Source organism: Lontra canadensis, unplaced genomic scaffold (genome assembly GCF_010015895.1).
Source record: "Lontra canadensis isolate GAN:19392208 unplaced genomic scaffold, GSC_riverotter_1.0 scaffold35, whole genome shotgun sequence".
NCBI classification, from domain to species: Eukaryota; Metazoa; Chordata; class Mammalia; order Carnivora; family Mustelidae; genus Lontra; species Lontra canadensis.
This window is the reverse complement of record NW_022631029.1, coordinates 5,543,331-5,560,772: the sequence shown is the minus strand read 5'-3', so window position 1 is coordinate 5,560,772 and position 17,442 is coordinate 5,543,331. Positions and strand designations below refer to the sequence as shown.

Here is a 17,442-nt window from a genome sequence, read left to right as displayed (position 1 = left end):
TGAGAATTAGTCAATTTTGTATTTCTTCACTATTTTTGAAATCGCTTATTGCAATTATCAATGAAAGCAACTTTTAACGTTGTGACACTATGTTTCCAAACAATAGGAGGGGCTGAATCTGTCACCCCAAAACCCGGCTGGTGAATCTACTGCTGACCCCCAGGCAGGCAGGATACCTGATCAGACCCTACTCTGTGCCTTGACAGTCTCCATACCTGGGGCAGAGGGGTCCCACCATCTCCCTGAGGGTCCCAAGGAGGCACACTCTGTGACACCCCGAAGCCATGGATGTTGACTTTGCTTCCAGTTGGTTAATGATACATAGTGTGGCCCTGGAGATCCTCATATGTGAGCCGCTGTGCAGCACGGGAGCGCATTTACAAGGTATATTCTTAGCAGCAGAATCCTAGAGTTTACAAACACCTTCCTGAAATAAGGTCAGCTTATGTTGACAAAATATGACATTTATCAAAATGAGGTTCTCATCTCCCACCTCATACTGCCATGGAACAAAACAAAAGAAAGAAGACACAAGTGTTAAGACAGCCTTCTCCCTGGCAAATGAGGGGACAGGGTGACAGCCGTTGGGCCCTGGGCAGTGGTCCCTTCCTCTGAGACTTCTGGCTCTGTTTTCTGGGAGCTGTACTGTGGTCTCAGTGGGCCAGGGAGAGACCCCATGGGTGGCCTGGGGCAGACTCTAGGCAGGTAGCTGGGTCCTCTGCAGAATTCTGGGCTGGCCGCTGGCCAAGGTGAAGTTGGCTCCCAGGCACTTCTGACTCATCTGCGAAAGGAAAGGCGAGCGTCACAGTTCACATGATCACAAATGTTCACCTTGGGATCCCTGCTCTGTGTCCAGTGGTCTAGGAGGCTCTGAGACCAAAGAAAGGACAAGACTCGCAGGCCACGAGTCCCTAGGGACTTGCAACCTGCAGAAGAGAAAGACCATCCTAGTGCCCAGTCACCAGGCAGCACCAGTGGAAACTCACAGAGGTGGCCTGTGGGCTGGGTTTCCTCTCTTATGGCGCTAAGGCTGCTGGGGCACCGGTCCTTCTCCCCTCCCTCTCCTGTTCCCCCTCTGCCCCCCTTTCTTGGCCTCAAGGAACTAGCGGAGGAGGGGTGCGAGAGCGCAGGGCAGGGGATGCGTATTGGGCCACAGGGCGGGGCAAACCCCGTGAGGTCACCAAGCCGTGGATAAAGCGGGGCAGAGCCGGTGGGGGTGGCAGAGCCTTCGTTCGCCAGAGTCGCCTCAGGGACCCAGAATGAAGCTAGTCTTCCCTGCCCTGCTGTTTCTCGGGGCCCTTGGTGAGTGCAGGTACCTGGGAGCGCGCCCCGCCAGGTGGGCGCCCTTGGTCTCCGCGCCCGCTGGGTGGGTGCCTGCGTCCCCACTATCCCCCTCAACCATCTATCCCTGAGCCCCGCGGGGTGCGCGTTTGCGCCCCCACTCCCCGTGCCCCGCACCCGTCCATCCCTGTGCCTAAGCTCCAGCAGCCTGGAGGCGGCCGGGTCCCGCCCACCTGCTTGGGGAGGAGCCAGAGTAGGGCTCCTCTGAGCTGGTCCAAGCGTCCCTAGGGCGGCGTAAAGCGACCCCGTCCCATTGTGTCCCACTGGGACCTTTGGTACCTATAGTACTCTTGCAGGCTTTTTACGTGGGAGGCAAATGAGACCCAGAGACCGTGAGTGACTTGCCCAAGACACACAGGAGACTGGAGTTCAGAACCCAGCTCCTGCCAGGACTGTGTAACTTGGGCAAGACAGAGCCCAATTAAAAAAAAAAAAAAAAGTCCAGATGTCTTCCCAGAAGGGCAGAGGTGGTGGCACAGACCTTCCTGAGGGGACCCCTTCTTCAGAGCATCTAAGAGAGAAATGATTGATTTCTGGTTTTTAAATGCATCCAGGCTAGGACTATCTGAAATAGTTTCTGGGGTGTGCGCAAGGGCACTCAACAGTCATGGACATCAGTGACTGGAATGTGTGAGGGCAGGGCTCCCCGCAGTTGTGGGGTGTGTGTGTGACAGGTATCAGTGCCTAGGCAGTATGTGGGGGGTCGGAGGAAAAGGAGAGATGTCCCCTCCCTCCCTGGGCTGCCAGCCCGGGTCAGCCTCCTCCTGGCTTAGAGCATGTACTCCCAGCTGGGAGAATCCTGTGTGGAAAAGGGCCACAGAGAGCACACTGAGCGTATACCCCCAACCTAAGGGACCATGAAGCCATCCCTGTCCCCATCTTCTGGTTTCCTTTTCCAAATTCCTTCCTATGGGTCTTGTCATCCCTGTCTTCTCTGAGGAAGGATTGGGTCTGCCAGGACCAACTGCTCAGGACCAGCTTGCCTTCTGCTCCCTGACCTGTGTGTAGCCAGCTGGGAGCAGAGCACAGGGTTGCGGTCACCTGAGAGAGACCAAGAAGCAGGAAAACTTGCTTTCCTGGAGGAGGTCATAGGCTGTGCTGCAGGATCTGGGCTTAGAGTTGCACCCCTGGGTTCCATTTTGAGGATTCTCTTGAATCTTTGGTTGCTGTGGACCCCTGCTCTAGGGGGTCCTTGCCCTGCTCCCATGGGCATCCTGGCTGGTGAAGGTTGGGTGGGGTGAGAAGAGTAGCTCCATCCTAGTCCCTGCCCTGGAGGTCAGGGCACTGCCTGTCTGTACACAAGCAATTAGGGGATGCATACTTTCAAGGAGATTCCATCCAGGCTCAGGTGGGCAGCATCTGAAGGGCTGACAGAGTGTTCGGGTGTAGGTTTGGGGATATAGGAGGGGGCAGCCTCAGACCTGCTTCAGAGGGCACGTGGTCTTGAGGGGGACGCATGGCTTCAGAGGTGGCTGGGAAGGGATGAGTGGGTGTTACATTCTGACCCTGCCCCTAGTGTTTGGGGGGCTGGGACTGTGGATCTTGAAAAACTCCTCTGTGGTCCGTTATATAGTTTCCTGGTTCAGCCCTTCCCAAGGGAAGAAACCAACTCTGCCTGTGGGTTCCCCATTCCTGCTGCTGTTCATGTCCTCCCCCACCTTGAAGCATGGTCTTCTGTTTTACCTTTCCTCTACACTCTTTGGTCGCATCTGTCATCAAGCTAATTTCTGACACCACCTCACTATTCCTGACCCTTGTCCATTCCCAGTATTTTTCTGCTTGGTTCCCTGCTTTCAGTCTACCCTTTCCCCATTCTTAGCAAAACTCTTATCTCTGCTCTCTTTCAAGAGAGAGCTCTACTCCCTCTGGAATAAGACCTCCTTGGACCAGCACCGAGGGCTTTCCATGATCTGACCCCAAACCCTTTACTCACTCCATCTCCACTGTGGTCCGTCTCTAACCTGACCAACCTGAATGGGCAGGCTAGCTTTGTGGTAAGAGCAGGAGGTTTTGTGTCTGACTTTGTAGGTTGAAATCCTAGACCTAATACTTCTTAGTTGGGGGGAACTTAGACAAGCCACATAACTAGCTAAAGCCACTATTTTCTCACCTGAATGAGGGTGTTAGGAACACTCACAATACAGGGGGTTGGGAAGACTGATGGACAGAGAAGGCGTGAAATGCTGAGCAAAGCGCCTGGCATAAAAGGTGCTTGCAACATTGGGGCCATTGTTCTCACTCTCCTGACCGCCCTGATTACTGGCTGAGGTCATGGGGACCTCACTTCTGGTTTGGTATTGTTTCTTCTAGAGCATTCATCGTCCTTAGCTTTCTCTTTTTTGACTTTCTCCCTCTCCAGAAGGGAGGTAAGATCTAGTGCTCTCTGCTTACATGTTCCTCTGTATGACACACACGTGCTGTGTATACAGAGGGCATCCAGTAAATGCTACTGGGTCACAAGTGGCTGACTATGACATGGTTGGTTGATTTTTTAAAAAAAATATTTTATTTATTTATTTGAAATAGAGTGTGAGAGAGAGAACATGAGCAGGGGGACAGAGGGAGAGGGAGAAGCAGGCTCCCCACTGAGCAGGGAGCCCATTGTAGAGCTTGATCCCAGGACCCTGGGTTCATGACCTGAGCCGAAGGCAAAGGCTTAACTGACTGAACCACTAATTTTTATGGCAGTACAGTTCCATGAAAGCCTCATGCTAGATTACATCCCCTGGGATTTTTTGGGACATGGCTGGTGGAGAAGAATTGTGGCAGCATGCCCTTGAGCCCTTTCTGACTCTGCTTGGGTGCCTTCCCAGGCCCTCCCCTGGGAGCCTCAAATAACTTGGTGGGTCTGATTATACAGGGGATGGTTCACAATTATGCATGGGTCTGATTATGCCGGAGATGGCAGAGGGCTGAGTGTTCTACTCTAAAGCACATCCAAACGGGAAGGGGGCTTTTGCCAACAAGTGGGTTTTGTTTATTTGTTTTGCAATAGCTTTATTGAGGTATATTTTACATACCCTCCAATTCACCTATTTTAAATGTACAATTCAGTGATTTGTAGTAATTTTACCAAGTGGCACAACCATTACTGTAAACCAGTTTTAGTACATTTCTTCTCCCTAAGGAGTTTCTTCATGTCCATTTATAGTTACTTCTCATTCCCACCCCCACATCAGGTCATCACTAATCTATTTTCTGTTTTATAGATGTGCCTTTTAGGAAATTTCATACAAGTGGAATCAAACAATAGGTAGTGTCTTGTGTCTGCTTTTTTTCATTTAGCATAAATGAGGCTCATTTGTATCATGGCCCATACCACTAGTTCTTTCCTTTTTACTGCCAAATAATGTTTTGTTGTGTTAATGTACCACGTTTTCTTGAGCCATTCACCAGTGCCTGGACTTTCAGGTTGTTTCTAGGTTTTTTTTTTTGGGGGGGGGCGCTTTTCTGGATAATGCTGCTATGAATATTCATAAAGGAGTCATTATGTGGATATATCTTTTTATTTCTTTGGGGTATACATCTAAGAAGTGGAATGCGGGGTCATATGGTAACTCTCTGTTTAACATTTTGAGAAACTGCCCATCTATTTCCTAAAGTGGCTCCAGCATTATACAGTGTACAAGGGGTCCCATTTCTTCACATCCTTACCCATACATTATCTTCTGTTTTAGTTACTATAACTAGTTCCAGTAGGTGTGAAATGAAGATCTCATTGTGCCTTTAATTTGCATTTCCCTGATGACTAATGATGTCAAACATCTTTTTCATGTGCTTATTAGCCATTTATGTATCTTCTTTGGTGAAATGTCTGTTCATATCTCTTGCCTATTTTTTGATTAGGTTATTTGTCTTTGACTGAGTTGTCAAGGTTCTTTGTAAGTGTTTTCCCCAACCTGTTGCTTGTGTTTGTATTTTCATAACTGTCCTTGAAACACAAAAGTTTTGAATTTTGATAGGCCCAATTTATCAATTTTATTTCATTTATGGACTGTGTTTTTGGTGTCATAGCTAAGTAAACTTTGCCTAAGCCAAGGTTGCATTGTTTTCCCCCTGAAAGTATAATTGTTTAACTCTTACACTAAATTTTATGATCCAACTTTGAGTTAATTTTCTGTGTGTGGTGTGAGGTAGGGCTCTAAGTTAATCTTTGTATGAGCCTACCTGTGTGCTAGCACCATTTGTTAATAGACTATCCTTCTGCCTATGAACTGCCTTAGTGCCATTAACAAAAATCAATTGAATGTAAATGTAAGGATTTACCTCACTCAGGACTCAACTTTTTTCATTGATCTATATGTCTATCTCTACGCTAACATCACACTGTTTTGATAACTTTAGCTTTATATAATTTTTTAAAAAAAGATTTTATTTTATTTATATTTATAAATATATATAAATAAATACATATATATATATATTTAAAAGTCTTTTTAAAGATTTTATTTATTTATTTGACACAGAGAGAGATCACAAGTAGGCAGAGAGGCAGGTAGAGAGAGAGGCGGAAGCAGGATCCCCATTGAGCAGAGAGCCCAATGCGAGGCTCAATCCCAGGACCCTGGGATCATGACCCGAGCTGAAGGCAGAGGTTTTAACCCACTGAGCCACCCAGGCACCCCTACAATGTTTTGAAAATAGGAAGCAAAATTGCTCCAGATTTGTTCTTTTTCAAAACTGTTTTGACTATTGAATATAAATTATATGGAAAAATTATAAATATAAGTTATATAAAATTATTTTGGCTATTTTATATCAATGTATTTATTTATCCTATATACATTTTCAAATCTGTTTGCTAATTCCTCCAAAAATAAAAAAGTGGCCCGCCAGAATTTTGATAGAATTTGTGTTGATTATCTGTATCAATTTAGGGAGAATTACCATCTTAACAATATTGAGTTTTATAAAGCATGAACAAAAATGTTTCTCCACTTATTTAGAACTTCTTTCATTTCCCTCAGCAAACTTTTATAATTTTCAGTGTACCAATCTTGCATTTGTTTTGTTAAATATTTTTCTAAGCATTTAATTACTTTTGATGTTATTGTGAATAAAATTATATTCTTAGTTTCATTTTTGGATTATCCAATGCTTATATGCAAAAATATAATTGCTCTTTGTGTATTGATCTTTGTATCCTGTGACCTTGTTTTACTTGTGTATTAGTTCTAATCGCATTTTGTGCACTCCTTAGGATTTTCTACATAGAGGATCATGTAATCTGCAAATAAGGACAGTTTTGCTTCTTCCTTTCCAGTATGGGTGTCTTCTGTTGCTTTTTCTTACCTTATTACTGTGGCTAGGATCTCCAGTATTATGTAGAATAAAAAAAGTAAGAGTGGATACCTGATCTTAGGGGAAAGCATTCAGTCTTTCACCATTATAATATAATGTTCACTGTAAGTTTTTCAATGATATGGTTTTTAAGGGCTGTGAGCAAATCTGGTCTAGCCTCATTCTTAATTGCAAAGATTCTACTAACAAAGCAGTCTCGGCTGGAGAACCAGTCTTCTTGATACAGGGTGAATGGTGGTAACTCAGACACACTGACCCATTTGGTACACCACTCACTACTACTGAAAAGAAGTCGGGTGTGTTTTAGTTGCCTTGGCATCATCTGGGGATATTCTTGTCAAAGCAAAACAGTCTAGAGGGACTTGGGATTCTAGGCTGGACTTTGCCACCGCTGAGCAGACAATCACTCAGTTTCCTCAAGAGCCAGTTTCCACCTTAATAAAACAAGAACAGTAATCCCTTTCCTGCCTACCTCTTGACTTCAAGTGGGTCAAAGCAGGTGGGAGAACCTCACAAATGGATGCAAAGGGTCATCATCATTTTTTAGAGGTAGGAAATGTGTCAGGTACAGGAAAGAAAATAATCCAGAGGCTCTGACCATCTCCTTTCATTTATTGAGAGTCATAGCCTTCTGGCCAGCCGAGAATGCTCATTAGACCATCAAGACATCTGCACTCGAGGACAGTGGCCTAACTTTGGCACTGAGTGAGGGGGAAAGGGGAAGAGCAGAGAGATGGAAGAGTCTGGAAAACCCTGTCAGAGGGTGAGGTGGTATCTCCCGTGGGCAGTGCTTGAACCCTGACTCCTTGGTTTCTCTCTCCCAGGACTGTGTCTGGCCGCGCCTAGGAAAAATGTTCGGTGGTGCACCATATCGAAAGCAGAGTTGGCAAAATGCTCCAAATTCCAATGGAATATGAAGAAAGTGGGGGGCCCTACACTCTCCTGCACAAGGAGAACCTCCCACCAAGAATGTATCCAGGCCATCAAGGTAAGTCATTGCCGTGTGTTTGGGTGGGACCAAGCTGAATGGAGGGAATGAAATGGAGTGAAATAGAAAACGTGTTTTCCCCCACTTCTTCTGCTTTTCTTTTTGAGTACCTATAAGTTGGCAGTGCTCCTTCCTTATAGGACACAGGGCCATTTTGAAAGAAGATATTAACATTTCAAAGTTGAGAGACCAAAGGTGGGGAATCTGGTGTTGCAACACAAATTGTTAAGAAGAGTTGTTGCAAACACAGAAGTAGTCACGTTGGATGAACAGGCAACATCAGGGTTCCTCTGAAAGGTAAAACCTCCAGAAGATCATTACCGCCAAACCCTGAACAAAGTAAGATCAGCTGATCTGTAGTTACTGGATCACAGGGCTTGGGAATGGCTGGCCAGGGCACCAGGCATTGGAAGGACATTTGTGCAAAACATACCCAGAGAGAGAGAAAAGGGAATCATGACTTCCGGATGATCACTGATTCCTTTTGTTTTTTTGAGATATAAGATCTACTGAAATAATTTTTACTCATTCACTCAACAGATATGTTCTGTGTCCCTTCCCTGTGCCATTATTGTGGGCACTTGACTCTAGCAGAGTGGATAAATTGTGTCAAAGTTTCTAATAATATCTAGAGTTATCGGAACAGTATGTAGGGGTAAAAGATCTAGCTTAAACAATGTTTTAGGCTATTGTTTTATAACTATGGCCTGGGGAAAAACAGCACCAGCATACCTTGCTCATTTAAAATGCAGAATCTTAGACTTCGTTCTAACCTATTCAACTGAGTACCTGTGATGGGGTCACAGAATTTGCTTTTTTTAATAAAAACCCCCTTCAAAATCAGTTCTACATACCACACATCAAATGATGTCACTGGAACAGAACACACATTTTTGAAGAACCAAGGGACAGGTTAATTCTCAGAAATTTGGAGGACAAGAATGCTCGTAGCTTTTAAGCAATGAACGAAATCGTGAGGTAAACTGACAGATTGAAAAACATAAAAAATTTAATTTATAGTCATTAAAAACATTCAACCAAAAAATTTAGAAAGCACCAGAATGAATATGCACCAGCTCTGACAAGGGGTTCCTATTTACCGTACACTCCATAACGAATTAATTCAACCTGGCCAGAAAGGTAGGGTCCTATACGAAAAATAATATGCACCAAGCCTTAGTAAGAGGGCATGCATAATTACTAAAAATAAGAAATGTTCCCCTTAGTAACCGAAGGAATATATACCTAAGCAATCTGTTAGCACTTGCATTTTCTAAAGTAATAGCAATAAAACGAAAGCCTGTCCTGCTGGTGATTTTATAGCAAAACTGATCTTCCTGGTCAGTGGGATTCTAAATTGCCATTACGAATCTTCTGGAAAGCAGAAAAACAACAGTGGCCAGGGCCATGAAGATAAATGTGCTCACCGTCTGAGTGATTCCCACCCTTGGATGCCTATCCCAAGGCGACAGGTCATCAGAAGGAAAAAAGAAACCTATGAAGACAAAGCGATCCATAAAAGCATAGATATCATAGTAAAAAAAGAAAGTGTCGAACATTTGAGGAATTACTGGATAAGCCATGGAACAACCACACTATCATAAAATATGAGGAGGTCAATGAAGTCAATAAAGACTGCAGAAGTAAGAAAATGTCATGCGGTTTTAGATGAGTAAAACAGTCCCCCAAATATTGTCTCTACCAGATTGCCAGTATAATGGTGCAGTCGTTAATTGGTTGCCTTCTGCTCAGGTCATGATCCCAGGGCCCTAGGATCGAGCCCCGCATCAGGCTCCCTGCTCGGCGGGAAGCCTGCTTCTTCCTCTCCCACTCCCCCTGCTTGTGTTCCTTCTCTCGCTGTGTCTGTCTCTGTCAAATACATAAATAAAATAAAAAGAAATAGGTAAGTATATGAGAAGTAATATGCCAAAGAGAATGCACATGGTTTATTAGGATAATTTTAAGATAGCGTAATAGTTCTATTTTCTATTCGATAAAAAGGAACTTAAAAGAACCAAATATAGAGAAAAGATGGGAGCAGGCATCTAGAATAAACAAGTTTAGATATAAATGACTGAAATGAATGAGCAATACGGGCAGGGGGTTCGTACAAAAAAGAGAATATAGCAATATGGCTGGAAGATCCTTCCAGCCACAAAGACCTATGACGTCCTGGAATCCAGCGACGTGGGTTAGGGTGGGCTCTCTTCTGAAGCTTGGCTGGCCTCTTCGCTTTCAGGCAAACAAGGCAGATGCTGTGACCCTGGACAGTGGTTTGGTGTATGAGGCTGGCCAGGACCCCAACAAACTGCGACCCATAGTAGCTGAGGTGTATGGGACCCAGGCAGGTGAGTTCTCCCTGGAGACCCAGAAGCTGGGGTGGCCCTGGCCTTGGCCCTGGGCTCCGTGCTGTCAGAGGGGCTGCGTTGTAGAGGTGGGGTCTCAGATAGCATTCCACTTGCAGGGGACAGATGCCCACCAACTGGGCTCTTTGGGCCAGATGCCCACCCACTTGGGGAGGACATGCATGTGCTCCCCAGGGGAACAGAGTAGACCAGAGGAAAAGGTAGCCTACGGCTCCCCTTTCCACCCGGGGAAGATCAAGGTGGGCTGTTTTTCTCCCTCTAAGGCTTTTAATTATCCAGTTAAGAACTTTCAGTTCTCTCTGTCCCTTTGCAGAGCAACGAGTCTACTATTATGCTGTGGCCATAGCCAAGAAGGGCACCAACTTCCAGCTCAACCAACTACAAGGCTTGAGGTCTTGCCACACAGGCCTTGGCAGATCCGCTGGATGGAACATCCCGATGGGTACCCTTCGTCCATTCTTGAACTGGGCAGGGCCACCTGAGCCCCTTGAGGAAGGTGAGATGGCTGGGGGATGGAGGGCCATCTCTGGCGGGAGTCTCCAGCCCAGCTGCACACACAGGCCACTTGGTACACATGTGTGATGAGCCTAAGGTGGGCCTCCCTGCACTGGCGGCCCTTGGAAGGTGGCAGCTGAGTCTGCCGTCGGCCAAGGGCATCTCTGAGCTCCCAGTCTGACGAAGAGGTTGTCCAGCAAGGATAGAGGAAGTGGCCCTCTGCCCGCAGGGGCGACACAGGGAGGTGTGACGAGCTGTGGCTGGGTTGGCTCACCCCATGTGGTCTGTTTCTCTGTTTGACAGCTGTGGCCAAATTCTTCTCCGCCAGCTGCGTGCCCTGCGCAGATGAGCAACGGTACCCCAACCTATGTCGCCTGTGTGCGGGGACGGGGGGAAATAAATGTGCCTGCTCCTCCCAGGAACCATACTTTGGCTACTCTGGTGCCTTCAAGTGAGTGAGAAGGTCGTCTTCTCTTGAGTGCCACATGTCCTCAGCTCAGGAAGCCTTTTCTCTGGCCCCAAATACAGCTCAGCCTGCTGGCCGGGCCCGCGGAGCAGGTCCAGTTCTCCCACTGCGGTGTAGACAGAAGTACTTAGTAGAAAGAGGGCACTGACTTTGCCCGGCGAACGTGCCCCTCCAGCCCCCACCCCTGGACTCCTCCATGGTGCCCCTCACCCCTACACTAGTCTGGTGGTGTCCTCAAGATACTCAGACTTTACTTTCTGGTGTAGAGTCTTCAAACCCTTTTATATAGAAAGACCCATTTTGCCCTTTCAGCCCCTAACACAGGAGATGAGGGGGGTGTCTCTGGCCAGCACCTGAGCCATTCTTCTTCACCATCTACCTGGACGTGGCTCTTGCTCCTTCCCCAGATGGGGTGCTCCAAAGCCTCAGAGCCTTGACCACTGTGGGTCGGACACCCACAGGAGACAAACCCCAGGACCCTGTTCCCCTGGGAGGCACAAGGAAGAAGTTGGGGAGGGCCGCTTCGTGCTGACCCTTCCCGTGCTTTCTCATTCCACAGGTGTCTGCAAGAAGGGGCTGGAGATGTGGCTTTTGTCAGGGACAGTACAGTGTTTGGTAAGAGGCGGGAGGAGAGCCTTGGGTACTCTCTCCTTTTATTTTATTCTCCCATAATTTTGAGTATTGAGATAATCGGATGCCTCATCTCCTTGGCACACTATTGTTGGGGTTCCCTACAGGACATGCCTCTTTTTATTTCCTTTTATTTCTTCTTTTAAACAATCATTTTCCCTTAAATCCCCCATACCCACTGCCTTTCTTTTCCTCATAGACAGCCCCGCCATGGTACTTGACATGGGTCCTTCGAGATGTATGGGGTCTTGCAAAATGCAGAGCGCCCCTTGTATTTTGGTGTTCTAAGACCGCAGACATTTCAGCATTAGAAACCATGCTGCTGCCCAGATTTTCCACCCAGCATTTTGTTCCAGAGATTTATCTGTGTTTTGTGTCTGTCTAGTTCAGTGGTTCTATCTGTTGAGGAATGCTCCACGGAATGTGTCTACCAGATTCGAATGCTTTCATTTTCTTCTGTTAGTAGGATTTTGCTGTAGTTGTTGTGATAGATGGCATTTGTCAAGGTCAAGAACTTTACCAAGTTCTCCATATTACTAGTTTTCTGAAACTAAAAAACAGACACAAGTAGATGTTGAACATACACGTACTTGTTCTGCATCTATTAAAATTAAGATGATCTCACGGTTCTCTTCCTTTTCTCCATTAATGGCATACATTGCTTTAGCTTTTTGGATGGTTGACCATTCTTTTGTTAATGGGATAGACTGACAAACCTTAATCCTGATCTGCTAGTTTTTAAGATACTCTGTTAGACCGAATTAGCTAATGTATATTTGAGATTGATGCATTTATGTTCGTAAAGACAAGAGGGCTGTAATTCTCTGCTGTACTTCTCTCTCTGATTTTGAGATCAAGGTTGTACTAATCTCATAAGAGGAGTTGGGCAGGTTCCTGTCACTTTATATATTTGGAAGTGACGTATATACGAGATCCATTAGCACTTCCAAATCAGGCCGAACTCCCTCATAAAAACAGTCTTTCCCCTTCTTTTGATAGCACCCAGTGTTGGGAAGTGATTCAACTATATCTCTCGCTGTAAAAGTGTTTGTAATTTTTATTCTTTCTAGAGAGGTGGGTAAGGCATCTCCCCCGGGATGGCTAGCTGGGTTGCCTCTGCCACCTGGCCCTTTTCTGGAAACAGAGGGGGTCTGGTTCTGCCTTCTTGACCAGCCAGGCAGCAGTCTTGATCCTGGAGCAGCCTGTCTGACCCAGAGGAACACTGGGCTAGCCCCCGAGGCTTTCTGGGCATTGTCGTTCCTTTTGGAATGTTCTGGAGCAATCCACTGCCTTTCTCACCGCCCAGTTTTGTAGAGTGCCTCCGATGTCTCCTCTGGGGGAAGCTCATGGTTAGTGCCTCCAGTAGGCTCATCTGGGCTCCCCTTCACTTTTGCCCTTCCTCCAGAGAACCTGCCAAATAAGGCTAACCAGGACGAGTATGAGCTGCTTTGCTTAAACAACATTCGGAAGCCAGTGGAAGCTTTCCAGGACTGTCACCTGGCCCGGATCCCTTCTCATGCTGTTGTGGCCCGAAGTGTGGATGGCAAGGAGGACCTGATCTGGGAGCTTCTCCAGAAGGCACAGGTATCCACCCCTCGTCCCCCCCCCTACCCCTGGAGCCCCTCCGCACCTCCTTGGATTTGTGTGGGGAGATGCTTTCCTTCCCCAATTTCCTGCTGTTCCAGAAGTCCGACTGCAGCCTCTCTTCCCAAAAGGTGACACATTCGGTGAACTGCCTACCTCGGTGGTGCTCTAGACAGCAGAAGAAATCAAGATCTCTCCAGCATTACTGATGAACATTGTCTCGTGGGCTGGAGCAGAAGCAGAGGGAGGATGGGGCAGTATTCTCAGGACCTTAAGGTGCTGGGACCCTAGCAGCTTTCTAAGGAATAAGCCACAGCTGAGCTCCTGCCACAGGGAAGGCGCCGGTCCCTACGCAGGAGGAACTGAACCAAGGATCATCCCCCAGCTCCCGATACTGTTTTCCAACGTGATGTTTTTCCTTTCCTCTCTATTTACCACTGAGACTGTGGTTCTTATTCTTCCTGAATTAGGAAAAGTTTGGAAAAGACAAGTCATCTTCGTTCCAGCTCTTTGGCTCCCCTGAAGGGGAGAAGGATCTGCTGTTCAAAGACTCCGCCGTTGGGTTTTTGAGGATCCCCTCGAATATAGATTCTGAGCTGTACCTTGGCTTCGACTTCATCAGTGCCTTCCAGGGCCTGAGGGAAAGTGAGTGAGGCCAGGGCAGGACCGGGTTGAGGGAGCTGGGGGGGTGGGGGGTAGGTGGGTGAGGGGTGGGGAGGCAGGCTGGCAGCAGGGGCTGCAAGTTGCCGGGGAGACCTTCCAAGAAGGACCCTGCACTCCCTTCTCAGGCAGTGCGGCCCTGCTCTAGAGCGGTCACTTCTCCACTGGAGGCAGAGGCCAGTGTCCTGTCAACCAAGCCAGGGCATGATGAACCCCGAGGGCCTGGTGAACACCAAGTCTGGGCTAGGGCCCTGCACCTGCTGGGGGGAGGGGGCGGATACCACAGTGAGCCAGCTCAGCCGTGGCTCCTCTCCTGGGTGCATGCACAGGTGGGAGTTTGAGGGGGGAACCAGGACCCTGCACTGTCGTTAGAGGTGGTGACTGCCCGAGGGGAGTTCCGGGATGGGCTCAACGTCCCCTAAGCCATCTCCTGGGACTGCCACTGTCTCTGTGTCCTGGAGCTTGTGTCCCGTGGGACTGAGACATTAGACAAGTTATTGCACTAAGGCTCGAAGGGTGGGTTAGAAACCGGGGAAGTCTCCAAAGGATCGGAAACAAGAAGCCGGGTTATGAGCGTTTCTGGAGAAGGGGTTGTGCCTGGGGGTGGGGGGCGCGGGAGGGCAGCAGGTTACCTGGGTGTTTCTCTGGGCTGGTGGGCGCTGGGCGGCGCCGGGGTGTCCCCGCCGGGCTCTGGACCCCACTTCGGCCTTGTTCCCGTGCGCAGAGGCTTCGGAGGTGGCAGAGCGGCGCGCGCGGGTGGCGTGGTGCGCGGTGGGCGCGGACGAGCTGCGCAAGTGCGAGCAGTGGAGCCGCGCGAGCGGCGGGACCGTGAGCTGCGAGTCGGCGCCCAGCGGCGAGGACTGCATCGCGCTGGTTCTGGTAGGGGCGCGGGCTCCGCCGGGGGTGGTTCGGGGCCCCGGGACGCTCCGCGCTCCGTTCAGAACTGCTTCTGGTGGCCATTCCACCCCCCCACCCCCAAGCAGCCCGCTTTGACGCGGTTATTGCCGGGGACCGAGGAAGCCTAGACAGGTAGCATGTCGCACACCACTAGCAGAGCTACACCGCGGTTCAGGGGTTGAGAGCTCCCTACCCCCGGATTCCTGGGTACACGTGTGCATCCCGGATTGCACTTGTTCCGTAGGCTTTGAGTCCTTGTCACTTGGGGTACGTCGTGGCCATTTTCTCACGTGAACATAGTCTCTGAAAACACTTAAAAATGATGTTAGGGCATCTTTCCTGTGTCTGTGGCTTGGTTTAGCCATGATCCTATTCTGCTTTGTCCCCTTACTTCGTTATTATCTATAACTCGGTGATGCCCCATCCCCGAATAGAAATCTTCAGACACGTCTCCAGTTATTTTTAGGAGAGTTGTCAAAAAAAAAAAAATATATTACTGAGCCAAAGAGGGAGTTAGTCTTGATGAATCCATGTTCCAGTGTTGGGGTGCGGGCTCATTCATTCCCAGGGTGAGGCAGATCAGTCGTTTTGGTTCATTTGTTAAACGCCTTTTTTTTTTTTTTAATCTTATTTACTTATTTGAGAGAGAGAGGGAGAGAGCACAAGCAGGGGGAGAGCACAAGCAGGGGGAGGGGCAGATTCTCGGCTGAACAGAAAGCCCCACACGGGGCTCGATCCCAGGATCCTGTGATCATGACCTCAGCCGAAGGCAGATGCTTAACCCACTGAGCCACCCAGGCTTCCCCATGTTGAACAGCTTCTGTGTAGCTCTTTGAGTGTGGTGCCAACGGGATGAGACTAGACCAGGCCAGTTGTTCGTATGCATTTCCTCCGTGAGTGACGCTGGTCCAGGAGGGTGTCCCAAGAGTGCTTGGAGGACAGAAAGTCTGGCTGCCTGTGCCTGGTCTCTGTGCTGGAAGTGACAGCGTGAAAGGCATAGAGGGCTGGTAGAGAATCAGTAGTGCCTATAGTCTTTCCTTGGATGCTCTGTTCACACAAACCCCTGTCTCTTTCTGCTGCTTTATCGGAACACCTGACATTCTCTGACGGATAGCCATGCTCCGAGAGACCCTAAAACAGGTGGGATGGGAGAGAGCCTCCCTGTGTGCTGCTGACGATTTGCTTTGGTTTTGCAGAAAGGAAAAGCTGATGCCTTGAGCCTGGATGGAGGACTTATCTATGTTGCGGGCAAGTGTGGTTTGGTGCCTGTCCTGGCAGAGAACCAAAGTAAGTTGGGGGGAGTGTCTTCTCTGGTTTATTCCGTCTGGGCCATGGGAGGAGTAAGCCCACCGGGTGGGGTCCAGGTGGAGATGCTGAGACGGGGGATGCATTCAAACAGGAGAATCGGGGGGAAAGAATAAAGGAAAGAGGCTTTTACCTGCTGTGTTGAGAAGCATGGATCGAGCATGGACAGAGCATAGATTGGCATGGAATGGCTTCTTTCTTCTCATTTAAAAAAAAAGGTTTTAGGGGCACTTGGGTGGCTGAGTCGGTTAAGCGTCTGACCTTGACTCTGGTCATGATCTCTGGGTCCTGGGATTGAGCCCTGTGTCAGGCTCCATGCTCAGTGGGGAGTCTGCTTCTCCCTCTCCCTCTGCCCAGCCCCCAACTCATGCTCTCTCTCTCTCTCTCTCAAATAAATAAAATATTTAAAAGATTTTATTACAGTTTAATATACATACAGAAAAATGCCCATAGGCATGCAACTCAGTGATATTTCACAAACTGACACGTCCCAGTGTGCTAGTGCCCAGATTGAGACACAGCAAATTCCACGTGGCCCTGGGTGCCCTCTTGCCACAAGCCCCCTTACTCCAGCCAGGGTAATGACCCTTGACCTCGGACAACACAGAGCAATTCTGCCTGATTTTAAACCTTGCATGTGAGGCATGTGCTTTGTACGTCTCTCGCTCGGTGCTCCATTGGTGCTGTTCCTCCAAAGGATATGGACTCTCGTGGCTGTGTGGTGTTCTGTGCCGTGACTCGACCAGTTTCTTGTCCCTCCTAAGGCAGAGAGGCATTTGGGTCACGTCCAGCTGGTGGCCGTTGTGAGCGAGCTGCCGTGAGCATCCGCGAACACAAGGATGGATGCCTTTCTGGTGCCAGGGGCTGCTGCACCGTCCCTTCTCCTCAGATTTGATCCTGTGTCATTGAGATTTTAAAAGTTTGCGACTTCTCCACAAAGCTCAGTGTTGAACAGCATTTTGCTTGTTTTTGTCCTTTCAGAATCACAGAACCCTAATAACGCAGGTTGTGTGGATAGACCGGCGGAAGGTGAGTTGGAATCTGTTCCTTTCCGGGTGGAGGTTAAGTCCTCATTGCCAGAGGGGGAGATGGCAGGAACTCTAGAAAAACTCCGAGAAAGGGATGCAGCTGGAGAATCCTGAAGTTCTTTCGAAGGTGCACATAATTCACAGATGCGTAATGGTAATGAATGTTCTGCTGACCACACTTGGCCAAGAACCTTCAGAATGGCTCACTGTGTCCTGATCTCAGGGCAGGAGGGTGGTTACATCCCTGTCTCGTATGGCTGGGTCAGGGTAGGTCCCCAGCCACCGCTTAAAGGCTCGGCTTGTCTTCTTCCTTTCATGGCCTAGATCGGTCTCACCTTCACATCGAACAGTCGCTTAAGTTTCTGACAGTGGCCAGATATC

The 17,442-nt window shown here is 48.5% G+C and overlaps 1 protein-coding gene across 1 annotated transcript in view; it reads left to right on the top strand.

Annotated features, from left to right (window-relative positions):
- Positions 1–1,194: 1,194 nt before the first annotated feature.
- LTF (lactotransferrin) overlaps positions 1,195–17,442 on the top strand; it is a 28,532-nt gene continuing 12,284 nt past the window's right edge. The window contains exons 1-11 of the mRNA XM_032867852.1: positions 1,195–1,302; positions 7,467–7,630; positions 9,870–9,978; positions 10,310–10,492; positions 10,795–10,942; positions 11,517–11,572; positions 12,993–13,171; positions 13,642–13,816; positions 14,556–14,710; positions 15,925–16,015; positions 17,015–17,062. Coding sequence (XP_032723743.1) covers positions 1,260–1,302; positions 7,467–7,630; positions 9,870–9,978; positions 10,310–10,492; positions 10,795–10,942; positions 11,517–11,572; positions 12,993–13,171; positions 13,642–13,816; positions 14,556–14,710; positions 15,925–16,015; positions 17,015–17,062 — 1,351 coding nt within the window. The 5' untranslated portion in view covers positions 1,195–1,259. The remainder of the gene's footprint in view (positions 1,303–7,466; positions 7,631–9,869; positions 9,979–10,309; positions 10,493–10,794; positions 10,943–11,516; positions 11,573–12,992; positions 13,172–13,641; positions 13,817–14,555; positions 14,711–15,924; positions 16,016–17,014; positions 17,063–17,442) is intronic.